The sequence below is a fragment of the Selaginella moellendorffii genome, unplaced genomic scaffold, assembly GCF_000143415.4.
Source record: "Selaginella moellendorffii unplaced genomic scaffold, v1.0 SELMOscaffold_18, whole genome shotgun sequence".
NCBI classification, from domain to species: domain Eukaryota; kingdom Viridiplantae; phylum Streptophyta; class Lycopodiopsida; order Selaginellales; family Selaginellaceae; genus Selaginella; species Selaginella moellendorffii.
This window is the reverse complement of record NW_003314279.1, coordinates 1,178,582-1,201,403: the sequence shown is the minus strand read 5'-3', so window position 1 is coordinate 1,201,403 and position 22,822 is coordinate 1,178,582. Positions and strand designations below refer to the sequence as shown.

Sequence of the window (22,822 nt, the reverse complement as noted above, 5' to 3'; positions counted from 1 at the left end):
CAGCGAAGAACCCTAAAAAACAAAGAGCCCTTGAAACAGAGGGGATGGAGTTGTGAGGAAGCTTGATGGGAAGCGCGGCGAGCGGGGACGTGGACGCCAAGGTGCTAGCGGCGGGCAGATCGGCTTGCTACAAGGTAGACGGTTGTGGTTGTGGGTGTGGGGTTTAGGGTTTATGCGGAGGGGATTATTCTAGGCACGCGACGCGTTCTTCCAATGCGTGGAGAGCTCCAAGGGCGCTGCGACGGAGAGTGGGACGGTGGGGCTGCTCTATCCGTCGGATTGCAAGCACAGCCGGGCGCAATTCGAGAAGATGTGTAGATCGACTTGGGTATTATTTCTCTCTCTTCTTTCCTGGCGTTTCTTTTGTTTCTCTTTGCGTGATCGGAGCTTTGTTGGTATCAATCAGGTGAGGCATTTCGATCGGCAGCACTGTGCGAAGAAGAGAGCCCAGCGAATGCTGGAGCCCGAGACTCGAAGTGGTCCCATAAACATCCCACAGGCTACTTGAATTCTTTCTCTAGCTTTTCTCGAGAGATGTAAATCTAGATGAGGGACGAGCACGAATTTTGGTAGCTAAAAAGAAGCGTTTTTTCTTGGTTAGAACTTTTGAGAGTACTTCGCAAAGAGATCAAATGGGGATGATAATTTCCTACTTTGCGAAGAAGTCGATCACCTTCCTGTATACCAGCGCAGTGGCGTCCACCCCGAGCATCACGTCTCCGTGCGCGTAGCGAGGAACCACGACGAGTTGAGTCGCGGATGGGAGCTCTTTGACGAGCCGGGCGACGTCGTCCTTGTCAGCAAGCTCGTCTTTCTCGCCGCGAATGAGTAGGAGTGGGACGGTCCTGGGAAATGCTGAAAGGGAGTACGACGGTGGATCCAAGCTGCCATAATGGAGGAGGTTTCCAACATATCCGTGATCATACTTTTGGAACTCTCCTGAGCGCACCACTGTAGAAGAGAAGAACACCATGAATGTAGAAATACTACTCCATGCGAGACACTTACGCTGCGCCATGTGTGCCACGTTCTTCATTGAAGTTGCTTGCATCTCGTAGCGATTGTAAAAGGGCCTCCTCGTCGTGTTTATGCAGCAATTCGGACCTTGAAGACATGCATTCTTAGATGAACTGAAAATACCAACAAAAAAAGAAAGAGAAGGAAAATGCTTTGTTTACCAGTGACCATGTCCAGCAAGTTGTCAAAGCAGTCCACATGCTGCATACGTTGGGACCTGCAAACGGTGTTGATCACTCGCCGGCCTCCAGAGCTGCGCATTGATTATATTTCAGTTAGTCCATGGACCGAGTATGGAAAAAGCACGTACTTTTCAACGCGGAACTCATAGACTCCGGCAACAAGAAGAATCTGAGCCAGGAAAATTTAGCACACTGGCTAAGAAAGATATAGAGAAAGAGAGACGAACCCTGTCCAGATACATATTAGACGCAATGGAGAGCATTGGTGCATCCACATTCTCCAGATATGCAACAGGACCGAGCATTGCAGCCTTCTTTACAAGTCCCGAGACATCACTGTGCGCGAAAGCAGCAAAAGCTGTCATGGTGCCCTGTTGCAAACCAGAAGACGAGAATAAGAATCATTTGCCTCTATAAGACAGTCTTACCTGTGAGAATCCGACATACATTGTTCGCTGATTAGTTTGACTGTGGACGAAGCGCAGCATAGTCGGCAAGTCCTGCTCAACAAGATTGTCCCAGCTCCAATCCCAGAAATCCTGCAGAAAACCAGTTGTTAAAGTTGGCAAATGAAACGGATGAACCAGAAATTGTGCATACATCGTCTGAGCGGGACAAAGTGGCATGGCCATAGCTGAAATTGGAAGTTCGAGTGTTTCCAAGGAAGACATCGTAGCCAGCGTCTGCGAGCTGAAATGCCAGCGAATCTCTCGGCTGATTGATCACCCAGATGTCCCCTCCCTGCTCAACCAAGCAACGGTAAAGAAAACGCCCAAGAATTTAGAAAGCACACCTGCATGATCCCATGGTAGAGGAACACAGGACCCTTGGATCTGTTTGGACCATACAATCGTTGGACACCAAGCAAAAACCCATCTTGTGTTGGAACCTGTTCAGAAGGAAGTTAGTTCGCAGAAAAAGAAAGCAAAAGAGCGTAAGCTCTACAGACCGAGAACTCCCTGCAACCATAGTTGTACGGGTGAACAAAAGTCGAGCAGAGTCCATTCTTGTTGTTGAAGACTTCGTGAGCGTATGGTGCCGCAGTCACCTGGTCGAGGAGGTACACGAGTTTGACGAGTAAACCCAAGGTAGCCACCCACCAAGCAGCTCTTCGGCTCCTACTCTTCATTGAAGAACGAAGTGATTGCCCTTTGCAGCCACTGATTTCAAGGCAGGGAGATTATATAGAGAAGCTGCTTCATTGTCTCCGGGGCTCTTGAGTCCCTATCCTCAATCCCTGCTGTACTGTAAGACCGTTTTCATAGCCCCGCAGCCAGAGAGCCAGCCTGCTGCCAATTTTTATCTGCAAACTTCCAAGGCCTTTCAGCGTCACACGGGATCAGGCATCACGGGTGGCTGCTGATGTTGCACTCCTTCGGACAAAGATATCTCAGAGCGGAACAGCCAGCAAATGTGTAAACCCCGGCCCGGCCGAGCGAATGTAGATAAAAATTCCTGAAAGCCTGGCTCAAGCAACAGCGAAAAAAGGAATGGTGCTGCAATGACTTCCAGACTGCGTGCCAGTATTTACGCGTAGCAAATATCCCATTATGATTCTTGTGACCAAAAAGCAACCGTCTGTTACTGCCAGAGAGCCACTTCCCAGTTCCATTCATGCATGTCCACTGTAGGCCGCTGTACTAGCGGAAGACCCATTCACACCTGCAAGCACTGTTTTTGAGTGCATGCCATAACATAGTTTGAAAGGGGTTAGTCGGCAACTAACCCGTGAGACTATGTCTTGGCGGCGTAGGTCTCTATTAATTCGCCGCTTCGCATGTCAATCTTCGAGAATATGGCAACGCGTCGACATGTTTAGAAACTCGTCAAGATTGAGCTGCAAAAACTGGCGTACTCAGAAAACAGAGATAGAAGCTTCCATAAGCTTACCATGCCATCTTGGTCGGTGTCAAAAATTCTAATCATGTCTTGCAGTTCCTGCTTTGTCCAAGTGAAGTTATGTGCAGACGCTGCTTGTTGCAATTCTCGCAGCGAAAGGCCCCTTCTACCTTCTGAAGAGTTAAAAACTTTAGGTGACAAGTAAGAAAGGCACACTACCACTTACGAACGATTGCGTGATAAAGAATGTCGATATCCTTTGTGGACAGGTGAAACGAGCCTCTTGCAGCCTGAAAGCAACATGTAAGAAGCACGTAATGAGCACAGGTTTAAATGCTATCTTCTTACCGGTTTTTTCCTGCGCTTTGAATCTTCTTTTACTGACTTCTTCACAGCTTTAGTTCTACTGTCGATTAAGCTTCCGTCATGTACCTCCTCAAGAGACAGAGCAATAGCCTACAGCCTCCAAAAAATTTAATGACTCTCTCTTTCCATGAGAAAACAAACGTACAAACCTCTTGAAGATCGAAGTCCTCGTCCTGCTTGAAATCCAAATGGGAATTCACAAGCTCTTCGGTCTGTCCCATACGTAGCCGCAGTTTAAACAAAGAAGAAAAAGGAACTCATATCATACCTTTGGTTGATTAGACTCTTCGTCCTCACTCATATGCTCATCATCACTGCTGTCCTCGGAAACATGCTCTTCATCAGCTGGGGGAACGTAATCCTCCTCCTCGTCACGAATCTCCCGTGTGACAATCATCTCCTCGTCACTCTCATCAGAGACCTCCTCATTCTTGTTGCTCTTGATGGCCCGCAATCTATCCGACCTTCTTACCGGCCCAGCCGATGTGCTCGGCTTCGCCGGCTTCGCTTCTCGAGCTGGAGCCTGCGCTTGAGAGGCGATATCCCTGGCCAGATCGCGCAGCCCTAGCTCGGCAAGGCGCGCATTGTTTGCTCGAATGCGCTCTTGGCGTACCTTCTCGTAAGCGCTCATCCTAGGGCGAGGGCAAATTCGAAAGATAACTAGGGCTTTTGGAAGGCGGGCAAAAGGTTTAAATGGATCAATTACGCGTGGGCCACCTGGCAGCATGACGTGGAATGGGGGGAGTAGGGTTTAGACGAGAGTGATCGCTTTGGCAATGGCGAGCGATGAGGAGCCGGCTTCTCATCAATCTGGTAAGAAAATCTAGCCTCAATCTCCCTGATCTCGGTTCTATTCTCTTCGTTAGTCGTCATTCGAGCACTGGTTGGAGCGCTGTCTGATTCCTCGGACGCGGTCAGGGAAGCCGCGACGATATCACTTTGCAAGGATGCTAGAGGGTGAGATTGAGGATTTTCTCTCCAATTCTTATTTCGGCTTGCACAGAAGCGCTCATGTGATTTTGGATTGCTGCCTCACGAGCTTGAGAACTGTTAAACGGGTAATCAACTCTTTGTGCGCATTTTTCTTTTGCATCCTCACCTTCTTTTCTATTTTTTCTCTCGCTTGATCAGCGTGGAGGACAAGTAGCAGTTCATCGATCAAGTGTCTTGAACGTAATGGCGAGAACAATCCGCGACATGGAAAGGATGCAGCTAAGCGAAGACAAGATAAAATCCATGGTGAAAATCTCCTTCACTGAGATGACGAGCTGCAAGGTCTGTACATTTTGTCCTTTCGATTTCTTCTTGCACTAACAGCTTTTATCAGGATCTGGATTCAAGCTGGGAACACGCAGCATCGAGTCTGCTGGTTGCAGTTTGTTGTCAAATGCCAAGCTTGGTAAAGCTTAGTCTCGCTTTCTTTCTTTTTTACCTACATTATTAGTATTGCTGCTTCTTCGTTTTCAGGTTATGGAAGAAATATTTTTGCAACTTGTCGGAGGCTCGGTGCCGGTGTTGGCATTGGTTCAAGCTCTTGCCGAGTTCTCGACAATTGATGGTAACTTCAGCTTATCATTATGTGATGGGATTTAGTTGGAAGCCTTTGTTTGAAGCTGTCCAGTTCGTCCCTCATATGAAAGGCGTGCTTTCTCGCGTTTTACCTCTTCTTGGTGGAATTAAGGATGCGCAGAAAAAAACGTTTGCTGATGGTAGGATATATAATTTTGCGTTGAGCATATGGACTGATATGAATCATTGTCAGCTTTTGCGTGTTGGAGTGCCGGGATGATCGTGTATGTTGAAAAGTATCCGTCAGCTCCGTACCTTGGTCCTGATATGCAGTAAGTTACGGGAGTATCTTCTCATTTTTGTGTACTTAATGTAATTTACAGAGCTCTTTTACACTCTGCATTTGATCTTTTCCTGGGAAGATGGCTCTTGGCTCGTGATGCAAAGGTATGTGCAGTTTCTTTCCTTAACTGACATAAATCTGGAACATATCAGGTTTCTTTGGCTACTGTGGAAGCTTTGGCTCAAATGTTCCCTCTCATAAATAAAATTCAGTTAAAATCGGCGTTGCCTAAGCTCGTGCCTTCTATCTTATCAGTGTAAGCATCATTGAAAGTTTCTCTTTGTACATCACCCTGGCTCTTTTGTTATCATTAAGGTACAAGAAAGACTCCAGTAATTGTTTTCCAGTTACCCATGCTCTTCACATGCTTTTGGAAGTGGTTTTACCGAGTGGTCAGCCGATGCTAGAGTTTCAGGTTCTTGTGTTTAGGAAACAGTTACCAGTATTAATATGTTTTTCAGGCTGTTGTATCTATTCTTAATACGATTTTGCCTATGGCTTCTATCTACTCTCGTAAAGAACGAAATGGAGAGGCCTCTGCAATTTTAAAGGTAAAGCTTTAATTTTTCTTTATCGTAACATTCTCGCTTTTCTGCAGAATTTTAACGAGGTTGCTACTTGCTTCGTAATTATTGGAACTGCCTTTCCGGAAGACCTTTTCAACTATCTACTCTCTGTGAGATGCTGGAGCTTTTATTCTCATTCGTTTGGGTTGATAAAGTGTTTTTAAAAGCAGCGTTTGAATGCCAAAGAAATGGAAGCATCACTTGGAGTTTTTTTGATACTCAAACATTTACTCCCTAGGTGCGCTAGCTGTTCATTCAAGTATGATAATTTCAACGGTGATTGTTTTTGTTAGACTTGCTACAAGCTGGAATGGTAAACGTTCCACTCTACTCGAGGCTGTAAAGGTCTCGCTGCAGGAGCCAAATTTGAACTTGCGGAAAGCTTTGGCAGAGGTATATTTCCTATATTTTGCACTCTGCAAGGTAGTTTTCACTTCTATTATCATTCAGCTCGTTGCGATCATGTCAGCTGTTGGGTTTTTGCAACAAGATAACGACAGGATATTCTTAGAGTTTTTAGTTAAGCAGTCAGCTATTACTGATTCTGAGGTAAAGATCCTGCACTCACAGCAGGAGGCCCTGGAAATAGCGTTGGGCACGCGAAATGCTGAAATTCATCAAAATCACGTAAGATTTTTCTTTTTATATAGTTTCTTCCTAACCCTTAACGTCCCAGCTTCGTCTAAAAGTTGGATTCGTATCGCCTTCAGAGCTGCGGGTTGTGTCCGATAAAATTTTATATTTGCTGGCAAGCACAACGCCTCATATGGAAGTATGAAGATACATTCACTTCTAAGATCTATACTGAATTTTTGGTCCAGGAGCTTATGTGGCCATTTCTACTGAAAGTCTTGATTCCGCCATGCTTTACAGGAGCGATAGCCACGGTAAGTTTCCTCCTAGAACCTGAGACATATGTTGACGACAGTCTTCCTTTCTTAGCTTTGCAAGTGCATTTGCGAGATTATCAAGAGGAAAAATGGCAAAGGCGAACCAGTCTCTGTCGACTATAGATTGCAACCCGACGTTCCACGACCAGAGGTTTCCCGTCGAGGCTTTTTCTTTCTCTGATAACAAGCCAGTGCAGGAAGTGCTGGGAAGGTTGATCGTTCTTCTGCAGAATCCCCATGCGAGGAATCATCTTGCTGCATCAATTTTGACGGTGTCTTTTTTCTTTCCTTTGTTTCTGACTTCTGACGTTTTCTTAGTTTCGCCAACAACTTTGTACTTTGTAGGCTCTTTTGAACATGTCCTCGCTGTTTCCAACCGCTGTCCAGTTGCTATGGGAAGACGAGGTTCGTGTGTTAAGAACATTGGGCACGAATTAGAGTCTATTTGATGCAGATTCCAAAACTAAAAGCATATATCAGCGACTCCGAAGATGACTCATGGCAACAAGAAACATGGGAAGAAATGATATTACACGTAAGTGTTGTCAAACTGTTTCCTACTAATGTACAACATCAGCTTCTGTCAGAATCTGTGGACGTTATCAGCAGTTCTGAATGGACTATGTCTATGGCTAATGCTTTGTCTGGCCACTACTGTTTATACGAAGGAGATAATCAACATTGTGCCTTTTTGCACAGGTAATTAATTTTCTTTAAGTTTCTTTTCTGAACATCTGTTGCATGTCTGTAGATGCCTTGGTGTGGTTCTGTCCAAAGTTGATAACAGAAGCTTTGTCCGGGAAAAGATCGCCACAATGTATAGGCAATCCAACGTTGCAGACACAGCTAATAGGCTTGGTCTAGCTATGGGAATGGGCCTGGTAAGTACTGTGGACATGTCTGTAAATGGTAGATGACTTTGTTCTGATAAAGGTAGCAGCTTCTCATTTGGATACCGTTCTCGAAAAGCTGAAAGATGTGCTTGAGAAGGAGAGTAGAAGAACAATCACGAGGTCATTCTACGTCCAATTCGAGGTTTACGTTAACGGACTTCATTGTGCAGGTTCTTGGCTTCCTTCTTCGCTCAAAGAGAAAATGATGTGGACAATATCTATGCGGCATTAGCTTTGATGTACGGTTATGCTGCTTCTTATGCTCCATCCACCGTTATTGAAGCTCGAATCGATAAGCTTGTGGTAACTTTTATCTTTGAAAGCGCACTTCGTTTTACTAAATAGCTCTTTTCAAGGGAACAAATGTTTTATCAAGGCTACTTGATGTGAAAAGTGCCGCAGCTAAGCAAGCCGTTATCACGGCTATCAATCTGCTGGGTACAACGTTTTTCGAATCCTGACGAAAACAAATTTGGTTTTGTATTCCAGGCCAAGCTGTTATAAAGGCTGGCGCCCATGGGGTTCCATTCCCTTTGAAGAGGCGAGATACAATGCTGGATTATGTTATGACGTTAATGGTGTCCCAAACTTCTAGTTATGTTCTTGCCACACAAAGTTTACTAGAAGCGGATTCACTCCGAACACAGGTGAGATGGACGTTCCATTTTTTCATTTTTATTTTTAGTTTTTTACTCTGTTTTGTGGATCCTCAAGAACTTGGCGATAAACGCATGCACCACCTTGGTATCTGTTGAGCCTAAGTTGACATCTGCATCAAGGGATCGTATACTTGAGGTGATAAAAATTTTGTTGGGTGATTTCTGCAATTGTTTATGAGAATGTGCAGGCTACTTTGAGGTTCTACACGCTACCAGCAGAACCTGCACCCGTTGTTGATTCTGTTTTGTCAGATTTAACGAACTTGCTTTGCGTAATTCTAAGAACCAGGTCTGTTTTCTAGAAATTACAATTTACGATCGAAAGAATAAGATGTTTTGCAGTGGGGAAGATGGGAAGAGTAGAGCGGATCAAGTTCATCACTTGCTCAATAGTCTTGACCAATACATCTCTTCACAAGTTGATCACCACAGAGAAAGAGCTTGTATGTCAGTACTTGCGCTATTGCGAGAGTTCCGAACATTCTGTACTGCAGGTTGTAGTCACCTTTTCCTATCTTTATGCTTACTTTACAAAGTTGTTTCAGGTACGCCTCTTCTTCCCTCACGCGACGCTTTGATTCTTGGAAAGAGAGTGATGATGTATTTACCTCGTTGTGCGGATGTTTCTTCCTTGATACGAAAGTCGTCTGCTCAGGCATGGAAACTAGGCAAGCATTAGGGAAACTGACATTCCGTCTGCAGATTATTGACCTTCTCTTCAGCATTGCTTTAACTTTGCCAAAACTTGGGGGTTCCTCAAGTATGGAAAGCAGGCAAGTTTCTTTCGGTGCATTATCCTCACTAGAAGAGCTCATTGCTGTTTCTAAATGGGTAAGTCGACTTTTGTTGGGTTGAGATATTAACCAATGTTTATAGGATTCTACTGCTGAGTTGGCTGGAACGTTACAGCAAATTGTTGGCGCTGTTAGCATCCTTTTGACCAATGACGAGGTAAAGCTTTTTGCCCCTGCCTGCGCCAACTTTTGTTTTTTTGGTTTTTCCGCAGTATGTGTCTGCTTTGCAGTATTGCAACACAGCTATCTGTGATATAATCCCTCAATGTGGGGAGGGTGCTACTTTTGCTGTCAAACAGTTAATTCTGGAGAGAGGCAATCAACTCGGCGAGCGCGATATTCCTACGTAAGATTCAATTTGTTTCATGGTTTTAATGAAAGTTTTTTTACAGTATAACACAATCGCTGTTTAAGGCTGCCACATCTGTTGCGGAGGTTGGAAGGCGTCAGAAAGTGCTAGAAACCGTAAGTCAACATTTTTCCATTTCGGCGATAATTTTTTTTGTCTGCAGGTGTGTTCTCTAGCACAAGAAACGCAATCCAGAATAGTTATGAGTGAACTTTTAGCTGCAGCAGTCAGGGAGGCGCAAGTTAAGGATTCACTGAAACAAAAAGGATCATGGCCGATAGACGAAGCCTTTAAAGTAAGTCTTTAGTTTTCTACAATGTTTGCCTTCTCACACCGCTAGCAGGCATTTGCGAACCATGTGGATTTGGCATTGCCATTTCTCGACTATTTGGTGTCCGTACTGGATCAAACTCCAGTTCTGAAGGACGACACGGACAAGAACGAGCAGTCTTCGCATGCTCCTCATATCATCGACTATTTTCCAATAGCTGCTGTCCGGGCACTGACAACAGCTTTCAGGTAAGCCTGGTGTATACCATTAGCTTAATATTGATGCTGTTCAACAGAGTAGGAGGGGATCCCATCAGGAAAGCTCTTGAACAACGTTATGCAACAGTTTTTTGTGCGCTCTTGCTTCAAATTGGAGGCTCACATGGCACTACTGGTTTGGATAAGCAAGCGTCAAGGTAGGACATAAAAGATGCTGTACGTGACTAATTCTTGCAATTCTAGGGACATTATTCTTGCGTTCAAAACGTTTTGTAGATTTGTTGGGGATTTGGACATGGAGAATGTAAGAGATTTTTTGTGTGCTCATATAAACCATTTTTACGGATTTGTATTTTGTGCAGGTTGTAGATAGCAGCATTGACGAGCTCTTGACTGAAGGATACTGGATCAAAGCCGTTGGAAAAATTGCGCATTGCGTTGCTTTGACACACCCGAAAAAAGTGAGCTTCTTTAGTTCTTTGTTTTGGACTCATAGCATTTTCTACAGGTTGGTGCAATTTGCAATCTTCTGTGGCCTGTTCTCAAAAGAGACTACGTTTTCCAAAGGATAGCAGCTGCCGCCGCTTTATCGGAATATGTCAAAACCAGGTTTCTTGGCTCTTTTGTTTCTTGTAACTAGTTTATTTTTATGGATGGTGGGGCAGTAGGGGGACCGCTGACGTTTTGGAACAACTTGTTGGAGTCTTGAGTCGCCATATTGGAGATGAATCTCCTGTAGTAAGACGCTTATGCGTCGAAGGCCTTGTTCAGGTGTCTGTACTTGTTTTTTCTTTCAATAAGCTGTTCTTGTACTCCTCGACAGGTTCCCCATGACGATATGGCGCAATACGCACCGCAGGTGTTGGGTGTAATCGTTACTCTGATTGACGACGATGTGGAATCTGTATCGTATGCCGCCGTGCAAGGTCTCCCACTGGTAAGAGTCGGGTTTTCTCCGCTTTATTTTGTTCTAATTACCTTCGCGTAGGTGCTCGAGATAACAACAGAAGAGACAGTGGTTCCGGTTTTGCTTAACCTGTGTGTACGTTTAAGATCTCTCCAGGTACTCGGTTTGTTACATACATGTTTCGTTCAATGCTTGAAAGATTGTTGTTAGACGAGGGAGAGCGTTCATATGAGAGCAGCATCGTTTGGTGCACTTGGGACGCTAAGTGCTTTTGCCACTGGATCGCAACTGGATGCATTTCTGGAGCAAGTAAGCTGAACCTTACCCGAGCAAGGCTTATTCCTGCGCTCGTTACAGATGCACTCAATCCTCCCGCGTGTGCTTTTGCATATAAATGACGAGGATTCATCTGTCCGACAAGCATGCAAGGTATCCCAGTGAAGTGTTTCTTTCATTTACATTCCACTGTTGTTCTTTTTCACAGACAACATTCAAGAGAATCGCTCCTCTCCTTCAGGCTGAAGAGCTCAAACATGTGGCGAGACTCGACTGCAAGGAATCGGACAACAGGCTCGTAGAATCTTGATCTCCTCAAAGTTAAACTAACCTTTTCTCTTTCCGCAGGCTGTATTACGACGCGTTCTTGAAGGAAATAACGAGACATCTGATAACTCGATTTTCAGACAGATTGGACACATACTTGTCCTGTGCAATCCAGGTAAGGACGTGGTTTCCCTGTTGCTCACTCCTAAAAGAAAAGCTCCCGTTTGATTCCACAGGCGTTTGATTCGCCATGGCCGCGGGTCCAAGCCAACGCTGTTTCGTTTGTAGCCTTTATGTTGTCACAGCTCGAAGATCAAAGATCCTCCTCGATTTACGTGCCACAGGTAATGCTTGAAAACTTGGGAAAAAGTAAAAGTTCGCTTACTATTCTTCTTTTATGCTCGATCAATCAGGTAGTGACACTGCTAATGCGAGCTGTCGAAAATTCGCCCAGCCAGATTGTAAGAGCCCGATCGGCATGGGCTCTTGGAGTTCTTCTTGAGCAGCTTAAATTGTCATCAAGTTTTAGTGGGGACGTTCTTGCAGGATGTACATAATGTGAATTATATGACGTTATGAAATTTAATTCAATCCTACATACAAATAACTTCGTGAATTTCTAAACTATCTTACAATTTATCATGACATTAAAAGAATTACACATCCATAATTAATGTATACCATTGTTTTTTTAAAATTATTTACTATAACAATCATTTCAATCATATTCCACTATTACTCTTTTTTTAAATTTAGATTATTTACTTTCAACTTTATGTCATAATATCAAGATATTGTGTGAAAGCAAACTTAAGTTTTTGCACAAAATAATCAAGAGTGATATTAAATTTCATTGGGAATTTATAATAAATGTTTAAGCCAAACATTGAGCAAACTAGTTAAACTTAAAATTTGTTATTTGTATGCATTATAAACTTAAATTTAAATTACCATAAAATAACTAAATATCTACATATCTAAATATAGAAAGTTAGAATATCTTTACAAAATTTGATAACTAGGATTTATAATACTTCTCAAAGATTAATAACCTGTATAAATTTATAATTGAGAAAAGTAAAAATAATAAAAGAAACTACATAAATTTATTAAGTGATATTTTTGAGTAAGTTTAACAATTTAAATTATAATAACTATTTTAAATTTATCACCAATTTTTGCTTATGACTTTTAGTATTATATGAGTTTGTCATTAGCTTGATGTTAGTGTTGTCTATTTTCTTTAGCATATAAAAAACACAAAATGATAATAGAAAATAGAGATATAGACATATTTATAAAAATATCTTCTTTACATTTTTCCACACAAAATTATTAATAACATATGCTACTCTCACCTATAATGTTACATTAAATTTTCAACAACAGCAATTTTAATACTCACTCACTTCAAGAAGTTTTAGTATTAGGTTAGTTTATATGTTATTTCCATATATCAGTAAAAAAAATGCAAAAAATTTCAAATAATAAAAAAATACTATTTTGTAAAATACATTATCATAATTACTACAGGAAACAATTGTAGAAATTTAGATATGCAAAAAACCTATACAAAAATAAAATAGTTTAAAATAGTTTAGTTTAAATATTTTACTTTATTCAAATATTTAGATATTCCATTATATAAATAATATTTTCAAATATCTTTTTCCCTAATATTATGTAATAGAAAGATCTAAACATAAGTTTATTTTAGTAAAACAGCTTAGAGTGGCAAGAAAAATGGTATACCCAAACATCAATTAAAATATTCTTTAAAAAACTACTTTGAGGTTACTCCAAGAGCATAAATTGAAAAACCATTTAGGCTCTTGAAAAGAAATATAGAAAATAATAAGTTAAAAACTTATTCTAAAAACATCAGTTTTATATATATATATATATATATATATATATATATATATATATATATATATATATATATATATATATATAAATGCCTAATCAATTATAAATTTTCTGATAAAACCAGAAAATTTAATAAGTTTACAAAAGAAGGCTCTATAACTTTTCAGAAAAATTCCTTCCTCTTTGTCATTTAATATACATTTACATTCTTTCTTTTATAGGTGAATTCCCTTGTTGATCCTAAGAAATCTAAAGATTATGTACTAGTTATTTCATCCAATAAGAAAAGGATGAAAGTTAGTGGATAACTTGTGCTAATCTTTACTTAAAGACTCTCAACACACTTATATTATTGCATGTAAATGCAAAATAATAAGAGGCAATAGATTGGAATATGACATATGGTTTGAGACGAAAATAAGAACTTGAGATATATTGGCAAGCTAAATATTATATCTTTTATGAAAGCCTACTTTTGTATTTAAAGGTTGTATTCTTTTACTTAATAACTAGTTTTCTTAATTCAAAAAAGGTTTTACAAAAAAGAGAGGTGTTTTGCTGAGGAATTTCCCTTTTTATAATTTAGACCTACCAAGTTTGCATAGTTTATGTCTTGATGTTCTAAAAGAAAGGCAACCTCATTCTGCATACACATTTGCAAGAATAAAAAAGGGCAGATAAAAAACATATGTTCTTAGTTGTCAAGTCTGCAGTGTCCTCTAGTGCAAGATGCCACTGGACACATGTCAAATTCATGTTTCACCTCAGTCAGCCAATGAGCACTTAGGATTTCGTCCTCACTGCGGGCTCATACCTGGATATAAAATGTATGAGCTAAGTATTTCAATAGATAGAGGAACTTATCAAGCAAGAGAAAGAGCCACTCCAAGTTTGTTTGTCTAAGATATGATCTGGGCCACATACCATGGCTCCAAAGCCCAGCTGAGTTGTGGAACGTCTCTACAGCCTTGTTCAGAGCAGACAATCATTCTGGAGCAAAACCTCATCACTCTCCAGTCAACTTTCTTTCAAGAGATTTCTACCCTTCCTTTTGACCAAATTTTGACGAGCATGGGCTTTTCCTTCACAGGTTGGCTACAAGGATTACCAATTCTTCTTCAGCTCATCAAATAGGCAAGAAGGCATATGGCTGACCACTGCAGCTCAAGAGTTATATAACAAATCATTTTATATAATAGAATGAATATAAAATATAAAAATGAGAAAGTAGAGGATTTCAATTAGGTAGGCTTGATGGTTTAGAGTTTTTTGAGCTGAATTTCTTTGTCTTTTTAGTTGCATGCTGTGAGACAGTAAAATAAATTTATAGTTCTAATTAATAGGCATATATAGTTTTACTATATTTGAAAATTATTCTTGTGTTTATAAATTTCCATGATCAATTTAATTAATAAATAGGAATCACACTACTATTAAGCATTACTGCATGCAATGTGCATAAATTTGTTTTGACAACAATGGAATTTAACAATTTCTATGTATTGTTTCTTCCCAAGAGGTTCATTCATTTATTCATTTTTATATTATTCACAATGCCCCCAATTAGAAGAATGAAACCAATGGATTCAAAGTATGCTACCATAAAACACTTGTTTTGTTCAATCTCTTTTACATCAACATTGTCCCTTCCACAATAAAGAGCAAGTTGAATGGCTAAGAAGATTGAACTCTAGATAATGAACTTTGCTAGTATTTGTGTTATGACTAAGGAAGCCAACTTTTTTAAATAATGAAAGAACCAAACCAAAGACCAACTAGTTTTCCTACCATTCTAAAAACATGTTATCTGTTTTGCAAGCTATACAGAATTATAAAAGCTCCCAAAATTTATGACACACTGCCACCAAGAAAACTTTCTTTCCATGGTGAAGTACCATAGATCCACCAAAACTGCCAGATTCTTTGTTAGGTACCAGCGCTGCAAGGCCGACATTCTATCTCACTCTCAGGATCATTCTTAACACTTGCGCTCGGGTCAAAGCTCTGGAGTGATCCACCAAAGCTAGTGTGCATTGAGCACAGCATTTTGTGAATCAAAAGCTTTGAAGTTAATGTCTCAGGTAAACAAGGTGAAACCCTCAAGAGGAGCTCATGAGCGTCAGCCACCTAAAATAGAATAGGTGACAAGAAGAATAGAATCTACTTGCATATTCTGTATAGAAAAATAATGTACCACTCCAATTGAAGGTGTACATGTATGTAAACATATGATGCCATCGTCATAGCTTTCCAACAACCAGAGAATCGACGGCTCTAGGTGACACCACGCGCTGCGATACCATTGGCTCCCAAGTATTCCGGACCCTCCTTCCCACATGGACGATGTGAGACCATCGTAAGCTCCGGCCCATGCCCATCCATGGCCTCATGCGCATGCCCATGGATGTCCCATTGCTTAAGAGCTAATCGCGATTATTTAGTGGCCGGGTTTTATATCCACGGCCTTTGTTTGTTCGCCAGGAGAGCTCGTCCTCCGCCCCCCCGCCGGGATTTCTCCTCTCCTCCACTCCCTCCGCGCGGATCTCACATTTCTCCCGATCTAGCTTCTCAATCAGCGCCGCGGGCGAGGGGATCGAGCGATGGATTGCGCTCCCGGGGCGTCGCTGTCGGCGGCAAGGGTAGGTCTCAATTTCCAGCACGGAGATTTCCGGAGCGCAAGGCCCAGGTCTGGCTCCTCCATCGCCTCTTCCTCCGGCCGCTCCGGCGCTCTCGTCGTCCAATCCAAGAAGAAGGGGCCCGAGGAATGGAGCTATCCGTGGCCCAAGAAGATCACCAAGGACATGCAAAAGGATGCGCTCAATCTCCTGTGCCGATACAAGCCCCTGCCGGTCAAGCCCAAGCCCGTGACGCTCCCGTTCGAGAAACCTATCATCGATCTCGAAGCTAGAATCGAAGAGGTATGATCTTACACTCCATCTAGAGCTAGCAAAAAGTTTTGGTTCCATCCTCGCTTGTTCTCTTTGCTTGCATGCCGTGTTTTTCTGTGCTCGTGTGTGATCTTTGGCTCTAATGACCTTTAGTTTTCTCGATATCAGGTGCGAGATCTTGCCAATAAGACTGGCGTGGATTTTAGCGGCCAAATCGAAGAGCTCGAGCAAAAATACCACCAGGTTGGTCCGACGAGTTTTTAGTTCCTGCTAAGTTTTGTTTTTGTTGGCAGGTCCGGCAAGATCTTTACAAGAATTTGACACCGGTCCAGCGATTGAATCTAGCACGTCATCCGAACCGTCCTACATTCTACGATCATGTTTTAAATATGACTGACAAGGTAACACAACGGCCGTGGACTTCTTTTCCATTTTTTTCGAAGCCTTCATCTTCTTAGCCTTTGAACTTCGTGTTTCAGTGGCTGGAGCTTCACGGTGATCGTGCTGGTCACGACGATGCGGCTATAGTTACAGGGATCGGGAAAATGGAAGGCATGAGCTTTATGTTTATTGGACACCAGAAGGGACGGAACACCAAGGAGAACTTGTATCGGAACTTCGCCATGCCTCAACCTTGGGGGTATGTATAGCGTTCTTTCACTTGCAGAAAGTTATATGCCGTGGTTCTTTTTCCAGATACCGTAAGGCTTTGAGGATGATGAAGCATGCAGCGCACCATGGATTTCCTATTTTGACATTTGTGGACACTCCAGGTGCTTATGCCGGTCTTGAGGCCGAGGAAACTGGTCAAGTAAGAAACTTTGTTTTGTGTTCTTGTTTTCTGACTTCCCTCTTTTATCTTTGCTAGGGAGAGGCAATTGCTATGAACCTCAGAGAAATGTTTGGCTTGAAGGTTCCAATTATAACAACCGTCATTGGAGAAGGTGGCTCTGGTGGTGCACTAGCAATTGGATGCGGCAACAAGATGCTTATGATGGAAAACTCCGTCTATTACGTGGCCAGGTTTGTACACTTTCTGGGACCTCTTCCGGTTTCTAACTTTTCCCTTCCTCGTACAGCCCTGAAGCGTGTGCTGCGATTCTTTGGAAGTCCGCTGAAGCTGCACCAAAGGTAATGCGGAAGTCTTCATCTGGTGCGCAAATTTTGACGAGATTCGATTTTGTCTCCAGGCAGCAGATGCTCTGAAAATTACGCCAACCGACCTTAAGGAGCTTAAGATTGTGGACGAAATAATTCCAGTAACCAAAGCCTGTTTTCTTCTCTGTTTGCTAACAGAGATCATCGGTTTTGCAGGAGCCGCTTGGAGGCGCACAGTACGATCCCGAAACCGCCTCGAAAAACATAAAGAAAGTTTTGCTTAGACACATGGAGGTATGGATGAACGTCTTCCGTTTCGAGATATAAATGTCGTCGTGTTTGCAGGACCTGCTGAAGATGGATACTCAGTCCCTATTGAAGCAACGCCACAACAAGTACCGCTCAATCGGAGAGTTCGAGGAGTTTGCGAATCTCGATTCCTCCGAGAAGCGCAGCATGAAACCCCGCGACGCGCCTGTCCCGGAGGAGCCGGCGGAGGAGCTCCTCCTCCCAGACGGCCTCTCCACGTCCAAGCCAGCGAATGGATTTCCATCGTCTCTGCGAGTGGATGGAGTCCCAGTGAGCAGCGTCGAGTATGCGAGTGCAAAGGAAAGAGCGGTCTAAGTTAAGTTTTCTCCATGCCAAGATCACCAAGAACAGCAAGAAAGAAAGAAAAAAAGAGGAAGTTTTGGGACGAGCGAGCTCTCTACTAACAACCACGAGACGACAGATCAAAAGAGAGAATATAGCGCGTAGGATCACAGCTCCAAGATGGTGTGTAAAACTATCTATACGTATCATTGGAATAATAAAAGAGTGAGGTTTCTTTTGAAACTATAGGGCAAGATGGAAGAGCGCTATGGCGGAGCAATGTGATGATCGATGATGCCCGTCTAGGGAAGATTTTCTCATGGCTGCATTGGCGCAGAGTGGAGCTCGGGGCATTGGATTTGGGCAACCGCTGCTAGTTTCCTCGAGGCCAAGACCTAGCTTGGCCGTGCCGGGGAGAAGAACGCGCGGCTGGAAGCGATTGCTCGTCAGGGAGCGATCCTCCACACAGGTAATCGCTCGCATTTTCCGAAATTCTTTCTCAAGCCGGGCTTGGATCCTTTCTGCCAGTGGGAGTTCCTACTCCCGTGTTCCTTCTCGTCGCAAAGCGAGGGCAGCGGCGATGACGACCAGTACAAGGGCGAGCCGGGCGATCCATCGCCATCGTCGTCGTCTCCAGAGCTCTCCTGGTGGATGAGACTGCGGAAGGCAAGGTCTCGTTACATTCTCACACTCCATTTTTCTTTTTCTTTCTTTCTCATTCATCGCGAGCTATGAGCTTTCTTCTTTTCCACAGGTCGATTTTCTCCAGCTCCTTCTAAACCGCTCCCACAAAGACAAGGCCTGGGCAGTCCCCTGGACAGGGCACACCATATTCCAGGTAAAAACAATCAATCTTTTCCATTGAGCGCTCTTTAGCTCGAGCTCTCGAGCTTTCTCTTCTAGTGTCATCCAACTTTCTTTTTTCCATTTTCTTTGACAACTTATCATCGATCTCAGAACTAAAAGCTGGTATCTCGTTCTTTCAGGTGATGTTCTTGTGGTTTGGAGCCTTCTGGCTGGTCGGCTCGTGGTTCATCCCCATCGCCGCTCACGCTCTGGGCTACAGCAAAGACTCGCTCACATACCGCGGCCAAGCGCTCTACAGCCTCGTCACGGACATCGCCGAAGGCACCGTCGGGCTGGGAATCCTCCATCGCTGCCTCGCCGAGTTTCATCCCCTCTCCAAGGACTGGTTCCCGGTAAGTTGGCAGGGACAGTGGTACGTCGAGGCCTGCCTCGGCTGCCTCATCTTCCCGCTCGTCAATTGCCTCTCGCAGCTCAACCTCGATCTCCTGCCGCTGCCATCGCCATTCACGGCCTCGAGCGTGGAGCAGTCCATCTCCGCCAGGGATCCCATCGCCACCCTCCTCTACGCGGTGGTGGTGTCTGTGTGTGCGCCGGTGTGGGAGGAGGTGCTCTTCCGGGGGTTTTTGCTGCCATCGCTCACGCGCTATCTGCCTCTGTGGGCGTCCATCGCCATCTCCGCGCTCGCCTTCGCACTGGCGCACTTCAGCCCCCAGCGCCTCCTGCCGCTCACTTTCCTGGGTCTTGTGATGGGGGTGGTGTTTGTGAGGAACAGGAATCTCCTCTCGTCTATGCTGCTCCATAGCCTGTGGAACGTCTTTGTCTTCGTGGAGCTCCTCAGGTGATAAGCTAGAAAACAACCGCGAATTTAATCAAAAGAAATTTTGCTAAGCCGTAAACATAACAGAATCTCATTAAAAAGAATCTAATCTATAGCAAGAGAATCCGGAACAGCTATAGGCTATAGCAAGAGATTCTTTGAAAGTTGCATTATAAACAACTTTGCTACCTGATAAGAAGAATATAACTTAGTGTTTTGAGACTATTTTGAGTCAATACGTTTTAATAAAAAAGTCAAAGTTAAAAGTAAGTTTTCTTCTACTTTAGGTATTTATTTCATTAAAATATTTTTAACATATAATATATACCTTTTTCGAGCCAATGGCAATGATATCTTACAGTAGTTAAGAAAAGTCTAGATCACCCTTTTGATGGTTTCTAGAGACCAAGTAGAGAATCCCAAAGGTGGCAAGCATTGCGATCCAACCGCCAACCGTGACGCGCGTCGAGGCGGCGAGGATGGGCGCCTTCCCAAGCCTCGCCCCGCATGCCCCAAATGCCGCCAGTCCCATGCTTGTCGACAACCCGATAGCCGCCAGCCGCCAGCGGTACGCCTCCACGAACCCCGCGGCAAGCAGCGGCACAGCGCCGCCGGTGGTAAACGCCGCCGCCGACACCGCAGCCGCCTGCCACGGTCGCGCCAGCGCGTCCACGTCGATGCCCAGCTCCTCCCTCGCATGGACTTTAACCACGTCCTGGCCGTCGCGGGATAGCTGCGCAGCCACCTCTCTCGCCAGCTCAGGCGTCAGTCCGCGCGTCACGTATATCTGGGCCAACTCCTCTAGCTCCCGTGCCGCCGCGTCACCCCCGGCGGCGTGCTGCCGCCGCTCCCTCTCTATCTCGGCCACCTCGGTGTCGCGCTGCGAGGACACCGACACGAACTCTCCCACCGCCATGCTGCACGCGCCGGCGATGAGGCCCGCGATGCCCGAGAGGATGATGCTGCGCTCGTTACTGTTCCCGGCACTCACGCCCAGAAGGAGCGATGCTATCGAGACCAGGCCATCGTTGGCGCCAAGGACGAGAGCCCGCAGCCACGGAGCTCTGTGAGCGACGGGGAGGCCGCTCCCGCAGTCCTCTTTGGCCGCTTCTCCATCTCCCTCGGTTTGTTGGTTTGCTGCTTCATTTGGTAGCTCTGGGGACTTCACTGCCTCGTGATCTAGTTGCTTTTCTAGATCCTCGACTTTGGAACCGTGGAAACACATGATCGAGCTTCTCAAATACCCGACATTTTCTGCGATCCAAACCGCAATGTTAAAATCTAAATTTAAAAAAAAAAAACGATTAAACATGCCTTACCTGTGCTGTTTCCAAGATCTGGGAGAAGAATTCTGAAAGTGAGGCAAGAAAACAAATATGAATACCTGGTAACTGAAATATATAATTCTCGGATCCCGCAAGAGCAGCATTCTCGTCCGAACGCGTGGTCTTAAGTTGTAACGAGCTGTGGAGTCCATGAGCCGAGCACACTCCACGGTCCCACTCGTTGGTTTCTACGAGGGAAGCTTTGTCCGTGTCTGTCTCGTCCAACTCGACGCGGTTCGTCACGTCACTTCCTCCGCGTCATACGTTATGCTCCTCCTTGTCGTCCATTCCCATCATTCCCAGACTGGTCCTGCTGCGATGAGTACGAGTCGAGCAAGTTCTTAAGCAGGTTCATGTCCACGTCCACGGGCAAGTATTCGTCTCCGGTAGAAGTAGCAGATGCTGACCCAGCGAATGTTTTGGAGGCGCTCGAGTTTTTCAGCTCGTGTTGGAGAGCGTGGGAGTACTCCTCATAAACTCGTCCTCCCCTTTCGAAAGGTCTTAATCTTTGTCGTCTGAGTTTTCAGAATAAAAAAGAATGAAGACTTGCAAACTGAGAGGAGAGAAAACGAATAACTTCACGTCAATCTTCACCAAAACGTTTCAGTTTCTCGGTAGCTGGCCAGCGTCCAAAAGCGGGCGGTGTTCTTGAAGAGATTGTTAAAATAACCTCCTTTCTGTAAGTTGGAGCGTTCCCAATACATCATCTCGAAACAGCAGGCCCCACTCTCCTCGCGAGAGTAAAAAGACTCCACCGCCAGGCGGAGAGGTGGGCGGCGGACACACTCTGTTCCGGCTGTTCTCTGGTTTCCACCATCTTGGTATCGCTCTATGAGCAAAAACTCACCCATGATACGCACGTCTCGTAGAGCAAGTAAACCACGAACGATTCATCCTCCAGATTATGCCCATACCTCATTCTTCCAGGCAGCCCGGGGATAGCAACGAGGCGCAAGTCGAATTGCGCGTGCTGCGGACCAGGGCCAGGCAGGTGCTGGAGCTGGATGCCATCGCTCGCGCCTATACTAAAACCCAAAACCCAGCAAAGAACGCCAAACCCTTGAAAATGTTGATGCGGATGATAAGCGCGACTAGGAGTAGGAGCGGCATCCTCACAGCAAGCACGAGAATCCGCAGCGAATGCAGGAAGCTGTCTCAGGTGAGCAAACCACCGACCCTAGAAGCCTACAAAGAGTTTGGAGAGTTTCTGTGGATGCTGATGCTCCGCCTAGACAACCGTGTCCTCGGCCAAGCCTTTAAGGTGCTGGGCAACTCTGATCTTACCACCGACTGCTTCGAGGGGTATCTCCTGCATCACAGCCTCAAGTACACCGAAATTGTGGGCGGCCAATTCCCCCGTCTTGAAAAACCACTCGGGTTTGACGACATAGGCGACTACCCCGTCCCATATACACACATGATCAAGCTCGTGGACGACGTCTGGGAGGATGCAAAGCGGGACTCGCGTGGAGAGCCCCCCCTACATTACTGCACACGTGAAGAAACACGCCTCGTCCACGACTTTTGCCGGACTCTTGCCTGCCGAGCCGAGAAGGAAGTTTTCTCCGGGGAGCCAAACGTGCACGAGTTGCAGGAGCAGGCGCGTCTGTTTGGCGCTGAGTGCTGGACCAGGTTCTTAGGTCTGCAGTCCAGAAACCTCACCATTCTGATCGAGGAGCAATCTAGCTCATATGCTACACCAGTCGTTCCATGCACTGATTTCTTCTCCAACGCTTCCTTGACAAAGTGTGGCAGGGGCCTCGAGTTGGCGCAGGAGGTGGCTGATGCCGGGGGGCTGCCTCAGTTCCCTGATCACGGCGGTCTAGTTGCTCTCTACAACTTTGAGAAGAAGCATGCTTACCAGCTGCTGCTAAACTGCCTCAAGCACATTGATAAAGGTATGGCTTTGATCCCGCCTGGAGTTTTTTTATTTCTTTTTCTCTGTGGCGTTCAGGATATGACAAGCGCAAGCTATTGTGGTCGTCCTTCGAGAACCAGCAGTTCTACACTGTCGATGTGCAAGTGCCGGGTAAGTCAACTGCAGACAACGTTATCTCATGTTTTTTTTTTCTCTTGCGTAC

At 44.6% G+C, this 22,822-nt stretch overlaps 7 protein-coding genes across 11 annotated transcripts; 4 read left to right on the top strand and 3 right to left on the bottom strand.

Moving 5' to 3' along the window:
- The first annotated feature begins 2 nt into the window (after window positions 1-2).
- Window positions 3-600, top strand: LOC9640495 (cytochrome c oxidase assembly factor 6). Its single transcript, XM_002972073.2, has 3 exons — window positions 3-134; window positions 194-328; window positions 407-600. Exons 1-3 carry the CDS (start codon window positions 66-68, stop codon window positions 506-508), a joined length of 306 nt encoding a protein of 101 aa, XP_002972119.1. The 5' UTR covers window positions 3-65; the 3' UTR covers window positions 509-600.
- Window positions 571-2,502, bottom strand: LOC112346879 (triacylglycerol lipase 1-like). Its single transcript, XM_024676702.1, has 9 exons — window positions 2,149-2,502; window positions 1,993-2,088; window positions 1,800-1,940; window positions 1,628-1,738; window positions 1,427-1,570; window positions 1,328-1,368; window positions 1,179-1,270; window positions 1,009-1,104; window positions 571-951 (listed from the first exon to the last, which is right to left on the bottom strand). The coding sequence occupies exons 1-9, from the start codon at window positions 2,326-2,328 to the stop codon at window positions 650-652; spliced, it is 1,203 nt and encodes a 400-aa protein (XP_024532470.1). The 5' UTR covers window positions 2,329-2,502; the 3' UTR covers window positions 571-649.
- Window positions 2,503-2,611: 109 nt separating this feature from the next.
- On the bottom strand, window positions 2,612-4,071 carry LOC9650169 (chromatin modification-related protein EAF7). The gene is made up of 7 exons (XM_024676703.1): window positions 3,673-4,071; window positions 3,554-3,616; window positions 3,387-3,494; window positions 3,265-3,328; window positions 3,090-3,211; window positions 2,926-3,036; window positions 2,612-2,861 (listed from the first exon to the last, which is right to left on the bottom strand). Exons 1-6 carry the CDS (start codon window positions 4,033-4,035, stop codon window positions 2,980-2,982), a joined length of 777 nt encoding a protein of 258 aa, XP_024532471.1. The 5' UTR covers window positions 4,036-4,071; the 3' UTR covers window positions 2,612-2,861; window positions 2,926-2,979.
- A 53-nt stretch (window positions 4,072-4,124) lies between these two features.
- LOC9650168 (protein SHOOT GRAVITROPISM 6) lies at window positions 4,125-11,970 on the top strand. 5 transcript variants are annotated; one of them, XM_024676700.1, is made up of 51 exons: window positions 4,126-4,217; window positions 4,271-4,361; window positions 4,408-4,462; window positions 4,536-4,679; window positions 4,732-4,803; window positions 4,872-4,962; window positions 5,018-5,113; window positions 5,167-5,245; window positions 5,297-5,360; window positions 5,409-5,512; window positions 5,572-5,671; window positions 5,718-5,807; window positions 5,855-5,932; window positions 5,990-6,060; window positions 6,116-6,215; window positions 6,273-6,449; window positions 6,499-6,594; window positions 6,644-6,709; window positions 6,765-6,863; window positions 6,910-6,984; window positions 7,058-7,117; window positions 7,167-7,247; window positions 7,290-7,411; window positions 7,464-7,593; window positions 7,646-7,725; window positions 7,776-7,908; window positions 7,962-8,043; window positions 8,095-8,252; window positions 8,320-8,400; window positions 8,453-8,553; window positions 8,607-8,758; window positions 8,810-8,919; window positions 8,967-9,095; window positions 9,141-9,215; window positions 9,271-9,404; window positions 9,451-9,523; window positions 9,571-9,702; window positions 9,751-9,926; window positions 9,974-10,093; window positions 10,140-10,200; window positions 10,259-10,357; window positions 10,405-10,505; window positions 10,562-10,667; window positions 10,720-10,833; window positions 10,885-10,959; window positions 11,014-11,112; window positions 11,161-11,232; window positions 11,288-11,373; window positions 11,428-11,521; window positions 11,583-11,690; window positions 11,760-11,970. In XM_024676700.1, exons 1-51 carry the CDS (start codon window positions 4,181-4,183, stop codon window positions 11,901-11,903), a joined length of 5,073 nt encoding a protein of 1,690 aa, XP_024532468.1. In that variant the 5' UTR covers window positions 4,126-4,180; the 3' UTR covers window positions 11,904-11,970. The 5 variants fall into 5 exon arrangements, with proteins under 5 accessions (XP_024532467.1, XP_024532466.1, XP_024532463.1 ...); XM_024676699.1 differs by having other exon boundaries at window positions 4,125-4,217; window positions 4,411-4,462; window positions 8,607-8,919; XM_024676698.1 differs by having other exon boundaries at window positions 4,125-4,217; window positions 8,607-8,919; window positions 10,565-10,667.
- Window positions 11,971-15,656: 3,686 nt separating this feature from the next.
- On the top strand, window positions 15,657-18,030 carry LOC9650167 (acetyl-coenzyme A carboxylase carboxyl transferase subunit alpha). The gene is made up of 10 exons (XM_002972071.2): window positions 15,657-16,133; window positions 16,272-16,346; window positions 16,397-16,504; window positions 16,583-16,743; window positions 16,800-16,914; window positions 16,972-17,126; window positions 17,183-17,234; window positions 17,294-17,362; window positions 17,418-17,495; window positions 17,547-18,030. The coding sequence occupies exons 1-10, from the start codon at window positions 15,816-15,818 to the stop codon at window positions 17,823-17,825; spliced, it is 1,410 nt and encodes a 469-aa protein (XP_002972117.2). The 5' UTR covers window positions 15,657-15,815; the 3' UTR covers window positions 17,826-18,030.
- Window positions 18,014-19,518, top strand: LOC9640494. The gene is made up of 5 exons (XM_002972070.2): window positions 18,014-18,073; window positions 18,130-18,261; window positions 18,321-18,458; window positions 18,547-18,630; window positions 18,779-19,518. The coding sequence occupies exons 3-5, from the start codon at window positions 18,444-18,446 to the stop codon at window positions 19,439-19,441; spliced, it is 762 nt and encodes a 253-aa protein (XP_002972116.1). The 5' UTR covers window positions 18,014-18,073; window positions 18,130-18,261; window positions 18,321-18,443; the 3' UTR covers window positions 19,442-19,518.
- A 262-nt stretch (window positions 19,519-19,780) lies between these two features.
- On the bottom strand, window positions 19,781-21,592 carry LOC112346982. Its single transcript, XM_024677034.1, has 4 exons — window positions 21,444-21,592; window positions 21,047-21,256; window positions 20,801-20,880; window positions 19,781-20,670 (listed from the first exon to the last, which is right to left on the bottom strand). The coding sequence occupies exons 1-4, from the start codon at window positions 21,590-21,592 to the stop codon at window positions 19,781-19,783; spliced, it is 1,329 nt and encodes a 442-aa protein (XP_024532802.1).
- Between the last annotated feature and the right edge of the window lie 1,230 nt (window positions 21,593-22,822).

Excerpts from the sequence above, each read along its gene's own strand:
- LOC112346879 (XM_024676702.1), bottom strand. The coding sequence starts at position 2,328 with ATGAAGAGTAGGAGCCGAAGAGCTGCTTGGTGGGTGGCTACCTTGGGT. Across the intron at positions 1,571-1,627 it reads TGTATGTCGGATTCTCACAG|GGCACCATGACAGCTTTTGC; the intron begins GTAAGACTGTCT and ends GGTTTGCAACAG. Across the intron at positions 1,369-1,426 it reads CTAATATGTATCTGGACAGG|ATTCTTCTTGTTGCCGGAGT; the intron begins GTTCGTCTCTCT and ends TTCCTGGCTCAG.
- LOC9650167 (XM_002972071.2), top strand. The coding sequence starts at position 15,816 with ATGGATTGCGCTCCCGGGGCGTCGCTGTCGGCGGCAAGGGTAGGTCTC. Across the intron at positions 17,127-17,182 it reads TCCGTCTATTACGTGGCCAG|CCCTGAAGCGTGTGCTGCGA; the intron begins GTTTGTACACTT and ends TTCCTCGTACAG. Across the intron at positions 17,235-17,293 it reads CCGCTGAAGCTGCACCAAAG|GCAGCAGATGCTCTGAAAAT; the intron begins GTAATGCGGAAG and ends TTTTGTCTCCAG.
- LOC9650169 (XM_024676703.1), bottom strand. The coding sequence starts at position 4,035 with ATGAGCGCTTACGAGAAGGTACGCCAAGAGCGCATTCGAGCAAACAAT. Across the intron at positions 3,495-3,553 it reads AGGACTTCGATCTTCAAGAG|GCTATTGCTCTGTCTCTTGA; the intron begins GTTTGTACGTTT and ends TGGAGGCTGTAG. Across the intron at positions 3,037-3,089 it reads ACACCGACCAAGATGGCATG|CTCAATCTTGACGAGTTTCT; the intron begins GTAAGCTTATGG and ends CAGTTTTTGCAG.
- LOC9640495 (XM_002972073.2), top strand. The coding sequence starts at position 66 with ATGGGAAGCGCGGCGAGCGGGGACGTGGACGCCAAGGTGCTAGCGGCG. Across the intron at positions 135-193 it reads GCAGATCGGCTTGCTACAAG|GCACGCGACGCGTTCTTCCA; the intron begins GTAGACGGTTGT and ends GGATTATTCTAG. Across the intron at positions 329-406 it reads AGATGTGTAGATCGACTTGG|GTGAGGCATTTCGATCGGCA; the intron begins GTATTATTTCTC and ends GGTATCAATCAG.
- LOC9650168 (XM_024676695.1), top strand. The coding sequence starts at position 4,181 with ATGGCGAGCGATGAGGAGCCGGCTTCTCATCAATCTG. Across the intron at positions 8,920-8,966 it reads TACGAAAGTCGTCTGCTCAG|ATTATTGACCTTCTCTTCAG; the intron begins GCATGGAAACTA and ends TTCCGTCTGCAG. Across the intron at positions 11,233-11,287 it reads CTGTCCGACAAGCATGCAAG|ACAACATTCAAGAGAATCGC; the intron begins GTATCCCAGTGA and ends TCTTTTTCACAG.
- LOC112346982 (XM_024677034.1), bottom strand. The coding sequence starts at position 21,592 with ATGGGTGAGTTTTTGCTCATAGAGCGATACCAAGATGGTGGAAACCAG. Across the intron at positions 21,257-21,443 it reads GCCTGCTGTTTCGAGATGAT|ACGACAAAGATTAAGACCTT; the intron begins GTATTGGGAACG and ends CTGAAAACTCAG. Across the intron at positions 20,671-20,800 it reads TTATATATTTCAGTTACCAG|AAAATGTCGGGTATTTGAGA; the intron begins GTATTCATATTT and ends TTTGGATCGCAG.
- LOC9640494 (XM_002972070.2), top strand. Across the intron at positions 18,631-18,778 it reads CAGGGCACACCATATTCCAG|GTGATGTTCTTGTGGTTTGG; the intron begins GTAAAAACAATC and ends TCGTTCTTTCAG.